The sequence below is a fragment of the Leishmania major genome, chromosome 23 (assembly GCF_000002725.2).
Source record: "Leishmania major strain Friedlin complete genome, chromosome 23".
NCBI classification, from domain to species: domain Eukaryota; phylum Euglenozoa; class Kinetoplastea; order Trypanosomatida; family Trypanosomatidae; genus Leishmania; species Leishmania major.
In genome coordinates, this window is record NC_007264.2 from 737,784 (window position 1) to 749,694 (window position 11,911).

Sequence of the window (11,911 nt, forward strand, 5' to 3'; positions counted from 1 at the left end):
ACATCCCCGACACAATTTTTCGGCTTCTCTGTGCGACTGCCAGCTGTGCGTCTTTCTCTCTGTATCTACGCTTGCGTTCGCATGTGAGCTGCGCGGGAGCAGGCTCAGCGACACCCTTTTCTGCCAGTAACGACCGCTCTGTATATTTCTCCGTGCCCCTGTGCTCTCTCGCTCTCTGCGCCCCGGGTGCCCCGCCTTCTTTTCTCATGCGGGTGCGTGTGTGCGTCTGTCGTCTGCCGAGGTCGCTGTTCAGCTTTCGTGGCCCAACCCTTTCCCACACGCGCACACATGAGCACGTGTGCACGCTCCGTCACCCGCCTCGCCACCCGCCTCGCCACCCGCCGGTGGGTACTCGGCCCTCCTGTGCTTTTCTTGTGTCTCTTTATCTCTTGCCGGCGTTCCTTCTTCAGCGCACGCCCTCTCCCTGCCCACGTGTCTCCCACCCGTCACCCCTAGAGGCTCAACTCGCCTCCGATTTTGCAACCTGAGCTGTGGAAGATGCAGCACCGCGCCAGCCAATGCGTGCGCAGCGGGCGGGATGCCCTTTCCTTTCGTTTGCACCTATGCTTATATATGGATGCACCTCTTCGTGTGCTGGTGGACTCGTGTAGGGGGTCTCTCTCGAAGAAACCCGAGAGGCAGGGGAGAAGGAGGAGGGGCGGGGCGTGAAAGGACAGATGACGGAGCGATGCAGCCAAGAGAGCGCGTGCCCGAGCTACCGAAGCTCTCAGGCAAGTCCCACCGAGAGAAAGAACGCAAAAGGGCCCGAGGGGATGCGCTGCCCCCCCCCCCCCCCTCATGGGTATTGGGGGGAGGGGAGCGATGATGATGGCGGCAGGGCAGGGGCAGGTGGGGAACAGTTCCCGCCCTCCTTTGCTGCACCCCTCCCCCAATCCGTGCGGTATTTATTCTTCGATTTGGGAGTGCGACGGGGTGAGCAGGGGGAGGTGCGACTCACACGTGCGCTTTTTTCGTGTGCGGTCGCACATGTGATGCACTGCTTGCTGATACTCCTCTCCCTTCTCGTCTTCACTCCACCGCCACTTCCCTGTTGTTTGGCTGTCGTGCTGGCTGCACTCGCTTCTCCTTGATGAGCGTCGCTGTGGCGACCCTCCACGCTGCTGCTTCCGGTGCTGTGCTGCGCAGGCGACGCACATACATTCATCCGCAGCAGCCGGCTGCGGATGTTTGCCCACAGGCGTGCACACGCATCTGCCCCCCCCCCCCCCTCCCCCACGGTCTCCGTGTGCGCGGTGGTCACCTTGTCCGGTACACCGCTTGTGTACCCGCACACACTGGATCCATGTCAGCTTCCTCGACAGTATCGGATAGGCGCGTCTGCATCTTCTTTGACTGTCGTGTCGCAGGCGACGGCAAAGGCTATGAGGAGCTGCGGCAGACTGTGTACGCGCAGTGCAGCCAACTGCTGACTCTCTCCTACCTGCACTACCAACGGAGTGGTACCACGCTCTCTGCGACCGTCCATCTCGTGACGCATACTCGTGTGGAGTCTTTCGCGACACCGTTCTGCGCCACGAGCACTGACCATCCAATCGATTCTGGCGCTGCTGGCGTGATAAGTGGCCTTCGCGCACTTGCAGCCGCCCAACCGGATCATAGCGTCAACGCATGCGGCGCCGCCATTTTCGGCAATCGCATGGAGTCTGTGCTGCCGCACGTTCAGCGAGCACTGGGCGGCTCGCAGCAGCGTCATCAGCTTATCCTCTTCTGCTCCTCGTACGTCAGTCACACGGAGGCAACGCAAAGTCTGTCAGGGCTTTGCCTTGACGCCTCGCCGCATCAGCGCCTGCGATGTATCCTGGTGGACTGGGAGGCGGTGTGCGTGACTGTCGGCGAGCTGGCGAGCAACGTACGCGTATATCGCTGCTCTCGTAGCGCGCGTCAGCTGCAGGCGGCAATGCAGGAGATTCTTTCCTTGTTTCTGCTGCCTGATGTGCGCTCTTCACGTCGCCTTGGGCTGCAACTCGGCTTGCAGGCGGTGCCAGTCATTGCGACGATCTCGCATTACGGGGCTTTCCTCGACGGGCGCGACACCATCGGCAGCGTAGTGGCGACAGATCGTGCGTCGTCTGCTGCTGCGCCTATGGCCGGCGGTGTCATGCACCAACGTCTTGCAGAGACGAATCACCGTCATAATCGTGCCAATGCGGCATCCGTGGTAGAGAGGGATGACCGGGACCCCTGGTCTACGCTGCATCTACGCGCAGTGCTCGAAGCTGACAACATAGACGAATCGTTCCTGATGGGAGACACATGGACGCTGGCCCTGGACACATCGGCTGCGTCCACCTCCACCTTGACCTCCTCTTCTGCGCCTTCGTGGCCATGCACCGCATCGACAGTGGCGCTCTGGCACGCCTTCTGCAACGCCTTCCTGGGAGACGCGCTCGTGTTCACTGGTGAGGAGACCGGTATCGAAGCACACCGCCATGCAATGCAGCGCCATCACCACTTCGTGGCATACTTCATGCCGGACAGGACGATGCGGGTGCGCGAAATTGTGCCCCCTGAGCTGCGCTTCGTGCCGCTCCCTGCGTTCCCAACGCGCGAAGGGCTACGGGAGCAGAAGGCGTATACGACAGAAATGCAGCGCCTTCGGGAGCAGCTGGTGTCCCACTGCGCCTGCGCCTCCTTCTCACTTGATGCGCTTCTCTCAAGTGGAGGGCACGGTGCGGCGAGTACACCGTAGAGCGCCCTATTGCACAGGGCGGTGGGTGGGGAGGAGCGTGTAAACGGTTGCGCGTTTTGTTGCTCCTGTGCGCGTCGCTGAGCATGCCTGTGTGTCACGCCCCCTCTCCGTCCTGCGTGATCGTCTCTTCGCGCCTGGACCACGCTCCTGCTGCCCGACATCTTTTCCAGTTGCTCGTCGGCCGATTTTTTTCGTCCTTCGGTCGTCCTCCATCTCTGCTATGCACCGTTTGCTGCCTATCAGGCGCACGCAGCTCTGCTACTCGCTAAGTTGCACTACAGAATCCACCATCAACAGCGGCCCCCTCTCCCCGAAAGGGGTAGGAGAAGACCAAGGGCGCTGCAACCGACCCTCTTGACGTCGCGGACATAGCACTGCTATGCCCCCGCCTCTCTCAGGCGATATCATGCGCTGCCGCAGCTTCTGCACGCGGTGGCTTTGCAATGACGCAAGCGGCCACCCCATAGCAGCAAAACACTCGCAAGGAGAGCAAGCGTCGTCGCCGAGCCGCCGTATTCAGCCGCTTGTGCTGCAACGCGGCCCGTTTTTGCTTGCGCTCTTGCTCTCCTTGCGAGTGCTACCCCCGTCGTCTTTCTCTTGGCCACATTTTCCATGCTCCGTGGATATCTCCACCTCTCTCTCTCTCCACATCATCACGGCATACGCGCACGCCTACTCACAAAGCGCTCCCGCATATCCTAGTATCGTAGAAGGATATTTCTACCTCGCCTCAGTCTGCCTCCCGCCCCCCCCCCCTTCTCTTCCTACTCTCGTCCCGCCACCGCCTCCGCAGGCCGCACACTTTCCTCTAACGGTTCTCCTCGCCCATCTCTCTTTAGTTTCATAGTGACTACCTGTGCGCCTCACCGCGACATCACTGCACGGCGCGCGTGACTTTCCTTTGCGGCTTTCTTCTTTTCTGTAGTACTGTGTGGTGCTCATTCCCGACTTTCGCCATCATGCCGCGGGAGGCATGCAGTGGGCTGTGGAGGTCGGAGGACATGGTGGTCCTCTCCCTGCACATGCAGCGCGAGGTGGCCCACGACGCCGTTCTCAAGCTCGGCGAGATCGGCCAGTTCCAGTTTGAAGACCTAAACAAGGACGTGAGCGCCTTCCAGCGCGACTTCGTGCAGGAGGTGCGCCGCTGCGACGACATGGAGCGCAAGCTGCGGTTTCTGCAAGAGGAAAGCGAAAAGGCCGGCGTGGCCACCATCGTGGACGGCGACGCGGAGGGGGAGACGATGTCGTCGCTCGAGCACAAAATCGACGAGGTGTACTCTGAGGTGGTCGAGCTCAATGAGCAGTACCAGGCCCTCATCGAGGAGCGCAACCGGTCCAAGGAGCACCTCGAGATTCTCTCGCGTGACTTTGGCGGGGCGACTGGCGATGGGGTGCTGATGGTGACCGGCGTCATCCCGAAGGAGCGCATTCCACTCTTCGAGCGCCTGGTGTACCGCGCCACACGCGGCAACTCTATCATGCGCACAGACAATATCGATAAGCCCTTCTACAACATAAACGCGAACGAGCCCGTGTACAAGAGCGTGTTTGCCGTGTACTTTTCGGCCCCGCGGCTGCACGAGAGGCTTATCAAGATCGCCGAGGCGAACGCGGCGACCGTATACAACTACGCCGACTCGGAGCAGCAGCTGACCCGTATGCACGCCTCGCTGCAGCAGCAGGTAGACACGATCACCCAGACCCTCAATCAGTCAGCCTACCGCCAGCGGCAGGTGCTGCTCGGCATTGCGGCTGTCTGCTACGAGTGGCGCCGCGCTGTGGTGACGGAAAAGGCGGTCTTCTCGACCATGAACATGCTGAAGTTTTCGGGGTCGACCGCGATCGCGCGGGGGTGGGCGCCGGTGCGCTCGTGCGAGGACATCCGCACGGCGATCGCCGAGGCTGAGTACCTGAGCGGGGCGCAGGTGGCGACGATCATTGAGGAGCTGAACACGAAGGAGACGCCGCCGTCGTACTTCAAGACAAACAAGATTACGGGTTCCTTTCAAAGCATCGTGGACAGCTACGGTATGGCCCGCTACAAGGAGGCGAACCCCGGCGTATTCACGATCATCACCTTCCCTTATCTCTTCGGTGTCATGTACGGCGACGTCGGCCACGGAATCATCCTCACCCTCTTTGCCGCCTTCCTAGTCTTCAAGGAGAAGAGCTTTGAGGGGCAGCCTTTGAACGAGATCTTCGCCATGATCTTCGGCGGCCGCTACCTGCTGTTGCTGATGGGCTTCTTCGCTGTGTACATGGGGCTCCTGTACAACGATATGTTCGGCTTCTCGATTGAAATCTTCGCCTCGGGCTACCGCTGGCCGCAGCTGCCACCGGAGGGCCCAGACGGGATCGTGTACCCGTCCTTCCCCACAGGCCGCCCCAGCGTCAAGCCGGAATCGTCGGTCATTTTCGGCATCGACTCCGCTTGGTCGGAGACGGAGAACAAGCTGGAATTCTACAACTCCATCAAGATGAAGTGCTCCGTCATTATTGGTGTGGCGCAGATGATGGCTGGCGTGCTCATTTCTCTGACGAACTACATCTACTTCAACGACAGCGTCAAGGTGTGGTTCCGCTTCGTCCCAGAGGTGGTGTTTCTGTCGTGCACCTTTGGATACATGTGTGTCCTCATCATTGTGAAGTGGCTGACCACCTGGGAGAACACGCACGATGCCCCGTCGCTGCTGGAGACGATGACGAACTTCTTCCTGGCACCAGGAACCATCACCCTTCCGCTCTTCTCTGGCCAGGCTGCCCTGCAGGTGATGCTTCTGCTGGTGTCCTTGGCCTGCGTTCCATGCATGCTGTGCGTCATCCCGTATGTGGAGAAGAAAGAGCATGACCAAAAAATGCAAGAACGGGCTGCCCACCCGCCTGCAGACGGCGAGGAGGAGGGGGAGGACGACTTCCAGTTGAGCGAGATCATCATCCACCAGATCATTCACACGATCGAGTACGTGCTCGGCTGCGTGTCGAACACCGCCTCGTACCTACGTCTTTGGGCCCTGTCTCTCGCCCATTCGCAGCTGTCGGAGGTGTTCTGGAGTTTCGCTTTCCTCCTCACGGTCGACTACGATAGCGGCACCGGCATCTGCATCTTCTTTGGCTTCGCCATGTGGATGACAGCGACGATCGGTGTGCTGCTCGGCATGGAGTCCCTGTCCGCCTTCCTGCACGCGCTGCGTCTTCACTGGGTGGAATTCAACAACAAGTTCTACGCCGCTGATGGCTACGCGTTCGAGCCCTTCGACCTCGCGGAGACGCTGAGCAAGCTGCGCTAAGCACCATCACCGACACCAGGACCCGGCGGCCGTGCAGAAAGTGCGGATGGGGTGGAGCGCAAAGCTGGCTCGCTTGTACCCACCTCTTCAGCGACTTCAGTGTGCGGCACATAAATGGAGCGAGTGACGAGGCTTGCCGGACCATCGCGGTGCTGAATTTTTTCGTTCACTCGCATCCGTGTGCTCACGACGGCACAAGCGGCGGGTCCCTTCGCCATTTCTCTCTCTCTCTCTCTCTCTGTATCCACCCTGGCCACCCCAGCCCGCTCTTGCGGCATCGCGGTGCACCACGTGCTGGTGAACCGTTTGGCTCTCGTATCCCTTGCTGCGGCCAGCCCGTGTGCTTCTGTGGCTCTGTGTGGTTGGCCTTGTGCACAACTAGCGGGCGGCGGCGCTCATGTGCCGTTATCTCTTCCTCTTGTGGGCGGGGCGCGCCGTAAACGTCTCGGAACTTGGCGTCTTTTCTGTTTTCTCTTTCGGGGTCTCTTTCTGACGTCTATCGCTGCGTGCGTGTGTTTGCATCCGTGCCTTCGCTGTGACGTGCTGCTTTGGGTTGCGCTCTCTCTCTGTGTGTTTCTGTGTCTGTACGTGTGTGTGTGTCTTGTCGTGGGCGAGTGGATGTGTGGCGTGAGTTTGCTTTCGCGTTGACTCGCTGTGTTCTCTCTAAGGCGCAAGAGCTGCGAAAGCGAAAGCAGAGGAAGCAGGCAAACGGGCCGGATGGCGCACTACCGTGAGCCCGCCACAGGTACGACGGCATGGACAGTCGCGACGAAGACTGGTCGGGGGAAGGGCACAAAGCACCGCTGGATGCTTTTGAGGCCTGCGCGTGCCCCTTCCTCCACCCCTTCGCCACCCAAAGCTCTGCGACGCTCGCTGTTGTGTCGAGGCGCACACTCAGGAAGCAGCAGAAGAGTGTGAAGCACTTCTCCGGTATACTACATCCACTCAGGTGAAGGAGGGTGCCATGAAGCAGAGGTGCTCGCTTTGGTCGTGGTACCAGCGGCTTCCACGGAACGGCGTCTTTGGGGCTGCGCATGGAGGGAGGTTCGTGTGTGTGTGTGTGGACGGCACGTATATTCGCCGCACGCCACGTTACCTGCTGCTCTACCTCCCCGTCTATTGTAGTCGCTTCTCCTTCGTGTCCCAAACGCCGCGGCTGCCGGGTGCGGTTGACACGTTGGTCCTCTTATCCGCACACATGCTTGCGCACTCGCACAGGTGTCTGGACGCGTGTTCCCTGTTCACACTCCCACTCTTTCCCTTTCGTGTCGTGCCACCATCGTTTTCTCCTCCTTCCGTCAGTGTCCCTGCGTCTGTGCAAGTGTTTGTGCGTGTGTTTGAGTGCATGCACGTGGCCGCTTCATCGCCGTTGCATGCTCACAGATTTCTTCTGGTGGAGCATCTCATACGAATCCACCACCGTCTTGCGGCGTGCTCTTTCCTCACTTTCCGCCGCTCGTGTGTGTCGCTTCCGTGAGCCAGAATCCTGCCGCACCATCAAACAAGTGGGAAAGACAATGCTGCACATCACGGCAGCTCGGCACGCGCAGCTCTTCAGGCTGACGCAGCGCAGGTTGCAGTCGGGCACCTTCAAGGCGTGCCCGTACCATCGGACCAAGGAGGGATCTCCCACGGTCATGGCGCAAGGGGCCATGGAGCACTGCCCTGTGGTGGGCACAACGCCGCACATGGGCTGCCCCGTGGAGGCGAGGCTGTGCGATCGCCGGCCGCCGACCATGTCGATAATGGTGTCGCAGATGGGCAAGTCGCAGCTCTCCGCTTACGTGGCTGCCACGGCGTTGGCGGGATACGTGATTGCCGGTGGCACCGTTCCCTTAGTCGCGGCTGCCGTCACCGCTGGCACGATGCTGCAGTCCTGCTCTGCCAACACGGCGAACCAGATCATCGAGGCACCGTATGATAAGCTAATGAAGCGCACCTGCCGTCGACCTCTCCCGATGAAGTTCCTCTCACCCCAGGCAGCTACAGCGATCTCCAGCATGGAGCTGACCCTCGGCACTGGGCTGCTGTACTGCGTCAGCCCACCGGCGGCGGCCTTGGGTGTCTTCAACTGGTTCTTGTACGTCTGCATTTACACGCCGCTGAAGCGCGTCTCCGCCCTCAACACGTGGTTCGGCTCTATCGTAGGAGGCGTGCCCCCGCTTATGGGAGGCGTCGCCGTCGCCGGTATCATCACGCCACCGGTGTGGCTGCTGGCGACGTTCCTGTTTGTGTGGCAAATTCCGCACTTCAATGGGCTCGCCTTCCACTGTCGGCGCGACTACGAGGCGGCCGGCTACAAGATGCTAGCCTTCTACAATCCCTGGCGCGCGTCCTTCTACGCTGTTGCCCTCTCTGTTTTGATGGCCTTCCTCACTCTCGTCTGCCCGACGCTCGCCGGCATGGAGGTGGAGGGGATGTGGTATTACTCGGTGACGGCCGCTGCCAACGCGCTCATGATCTACAAGTCTCTCCTCTTTCACAACGAGCCGGTGCGCCACTGCCGCGGCTGCTTCGTTTTCTCTTATGTGTACCTCAGCGTGGTCCTCGCGGCGATCATGCTAAACCACATTCAGCCGATGCATCTCGCGCAGCGCGCCATAGATTATGTGGCTGCGGAGGCAACGAAGGCGTCCACACCGTCGTCGGCGGTAGTGTCCACCGCCGAGACGTAGCTCGTCTTCGCAAACGAATGCGCAGGCTTCGTTGCGCCTCGCGCACCCTCGAAAGGATCTCTTGCAAGTGAACACGGGCGCACGCACGCACCCCTTCTGCCCCTCGCATTGCCACCCATGCGCATATCGGCAACCGTGCGGGCAGGGGCGAGCACCGGCTTCGATACCGCTCTGGTCCGGCCTGCGCATGTTTCTAGGAAATCATCCGTAGCACGCAAACAACGCCCCCACACACACGTCAGAAAGAATGACGACTTTGGTTCGCCACTATGCCGTCACGCACGCCAACGCCGTCGCTCTCCTTCCATATGCACCCTACCCAATCCTTGAGGACGCGTTGGCGATCACTGCAGTCGACTGAGCTAGGAAATGGCAGCGTTGCTCCTACCGCGTCTTTACACGAACTACAGCGAAGGGATGGCGGTGATGGTGGAATAGAAGCCTTGCGGCGTGGCATCTGCTCGGCTTTGCCCCCCCCCCCCCCCCCGGTGTGCCATTGATCACAGTAGCAGACAGGCAGCGAGAGATGTTGCTTGTCCCTTTTCCGTTCGTTACAGCACCGTCGTAGCATCACATAGCAACATTATCTAACTTACTCCTCTTAAGGTGATTTGCTCTTCTTTCCGTCTGTGTGTCGCGCTCTGTTCTCTCCCCCTCTCTCGTTTGTGCGGATGGGCTCGGATGGACTACACATCCCGCTCCCTTCCCCACGCCCGCTAGGTGGCTCTCACGTTCTCGAGGATGAGGGCATTGCGGACGCCACCGCAATTTCGTTTGCCTTTCTCAGTCCTTTGCTCGCTTCCTCGCTGCTCCACTCGGCGTGTGACGGACACGTGCATCCGCTTACACGTGCGCAGCGGTCATGCTGCGGGGGGTTTGCTTTGTCTCATTTCTCGACTTTCCCTGCAGCCTTTGATGTAGACACGGCACAAATGGATAAGGGCACAGGTGTGCTCTCGTTTACGGCGTAGGACTCGTGCGCGTGCGCGTCGCGCTCGTTGCGTCGTCGGATGAGTATGATTACGTATTATGGAAAATATCTAAGCCACTGTTTGTATTGGTTTGCCGTTGCCGCTTGCTGCGGATACACATACTCACACCTTCGCACGCTACGCACTCGCTGACCTTGTAGAAAGGCAGGCAGAACCGGAGAACAAAACGAGCGAGAGTACCGGCAAGGGTCGTGATGCGGAAGCTCCCCAGGACTGCACACCCTGCCCACCGTTTCCAAGCTGCGTCCCTCTCGCTTATTCACTCTGTGCACGCATGTGTGGAAGGGGCGCCTCTGGTACGGTGCCGTCAGAGGGCGGTGGGAGCGAGTTGTGGAGGGAGCGTGGACGTGTGCGTTGCTTCTCCACTCTTTTCTCGCCTTCTCTGCAGCGAAAGGTGACACGGAAGAGTGCGGAGCTGTGCGAACTCGCTGCATGAGAGTCGAGCGTTTCTCACAAATAATTTTTCTCCCTTTATGAAAGGCGGCACTAGGCGGGAAGGCACTGACGGCACGCTGGGGAAGCGGAGGGGAGTGGAAGGGGGAGGGGTGGACTGCTGAGCACTGCTGTGTGCACGTCTGCCTCTCCTTCCTGCTTCCCACTCACCGAGTCTGCCCGTTCGTTGCAAACCCACCCACGTGCCTCGTTGTTTCTCCGTTATCTCTCCTGTTCGTTCACCTTTACCGGTCATCATCTCTGTGATTTAAGCACGCGCATGTGCGTGACTGTGTAAGCGGAGCGGAGGGGAGGCACCGGTGCCGTTCTTCTCTACTCCCCCGTCTCCCGCCGTTTTTGTTTTCCGTTTTGCCTCGGCTCCCGATGATGCTGAGAATGGTAGTAGTTGGGCGGAGCCGCCTTGATCCCGCTATTCATCTCGCTTTCTGTTGATAGATGGGTGACGCGCTTGTGCGCCGCTCCTCTCTGTTCGTTGACCATGTTGTTGTGTTCTCTATTCACGTTTCTCATCTGCCTGTGTGCAGTTCCGCCCCTCTGTCCCTCTCTCGCCACCATCTCGCGGTGCGTGCGGATGTGCGAGTGTGGGGGGCGTGTCGGTGCTCCTGTTTGAGACATATTCCATCGTCGTCATTCGTGTTTGGCGAAGTATAGCAAAATCTATGAAGACGGAGTACTGTGCCGCTTGATGCGGCACGCGTCGTGAATGCTGTTCCTTCACCAGTCGACACGGGTAGCGGGATACTTGCCGCATCCTCAACGAAACAAAATACATGGTGCCGCTCAGCCAGGAAGGGTGGGAGGGCGTTCTGCCCGAAACAGACAGTGTTTCGACCGTCCTTCTCTCCCAATACTTCGGCACTCTCAATGCCAGTCTACCTCATCACTGGAGAGGTAGCCGAGTAAGGGGTGAGCTGTTATGCGCACACCACTGGCACACGCGTGTTGCTTCACACTCCCTCTGCTGCCCCCCTTCTCTGCTCACTCTCACCAACCTCGCTTCAAATCAGTCGTAGACGTCATTCACAGTGCGTTCCCCTCCATGGAAAGGTAGCAGCACTCTGGAAGAACCGCGCTTCTGCATAGACCTTTGCCTACCCCCCTCCCCCCCCCACTACCACCAACCCACCTCCATCTACGTACAGTGCCATAAATAAACACGAGTCTTACTTCGTGCAGTGTAGATTGAGTGCGGGCTGGCTGCTGCGCTGTTTCGGTCACATGTCCGAAGGTTCTGCGCGGCAACCTCCCATTCCAGCCTCTTGGGTGCACACCGACTTACAGAAGCTACGACTGCGACATGAGAGAGTCACCGTCATGATGCAGCTCAAGGAGCTGGGGGATCATCGGCGGTATGTAGAATCGCAGCTTGGCGCCGTAGAGCAACGCACCAGCCGCCAACGCTCTCGTATAGAGCAGTTGACCAAGGAGCTGCAGAGCCTGACGGCGGAGCTGGCGCCGGAACTAACGCTCCTCGAGGAGGGTTACCGCATTGCCGAGGGGATGCGAAACCAGCTGCACTACCAGAAGATCATCAGCCGAACCTCCTCTTTCTACAGCGGTGAAGTTGCTAGCTTATCGGCTGCGAACGGCGCAGGCACCGAAGATCCGCGCACCTCCACGGCCTGCCCGCTGTCGGTGCATGGCCTCTCTCTCTTTCCCCGCTGCGTTGCCAACGCTGCTCGACCGCAGGCCGCAGATGTAGATGCCTTCCTGCAGCGCTGCGCACCGCTTTTTCAGTGGAGTGAGGAGGAGCAAGCGGTGAAGCCGCCGTTCTTCTTCGATGAGCCCTGCCTC

At 59.8% G+C, this 11,911-nt stretch overlaps 3 protein-coding genes across 3 annotated transcripts; all 3 read left to right on the top strand.

Annotated features, from left to right (window-relative positions):
- Positions 1-1,303: 1,303 nt before the first annotated feature.
- On the top strand, positions 1,304-2,710 carry LMJF_23_1500 (conserved hypothetical protein; the record flags this gene model as incomplete). Its single annotated transcript, XM_001683458.1, has 1 exon — positions 1,304-2,710. One exon carries the CDS (start codon positions 1,304-1,306, stop codon positions 2,708-2,710), a length of 1,407 nt encoding a protein of 468 aa, XP_001683510.1.
- Positions 2,711-3,669: 959 nt separating this feature from the next.
- On the top strand, positions 3,670-5,997 carry LMJF_23_1510 (putative vacuolar proton translocating ATPase subunit A; the record flags this gene model as incomplete). The annotated part of the gene is made up of 1 exon (XM_001683459.1): positions 3,670-5,997. One exon carries the CDS (start codon positions 3,670-3,672, stop codon positions 5,995-5,997), a length of 2,328 nt encoding a protein of 775 aa, XP_001683511.1.
- A 1,373-nt stretch (positions 5,998-7,370) lies between these two features.
- On the top strand, positions 7,371-8,672 carry LMJF_23_1520 (putative protoheme IX farnesyltransferase; the record flags this gene model as incomplete). Its single annotated transcript, XM_001683460.1, has 1 exon — positions 7,371-8,672. One exon carries the CDS (start codon positions 7,371-7,373, stop codon positions 8,670-8,672), a length of 1,302 nt encoding a protein of 433 aa, XP_001683512.1.
- Positions 8,673-11,911: the final 3,239 nt, after the last annotated feature.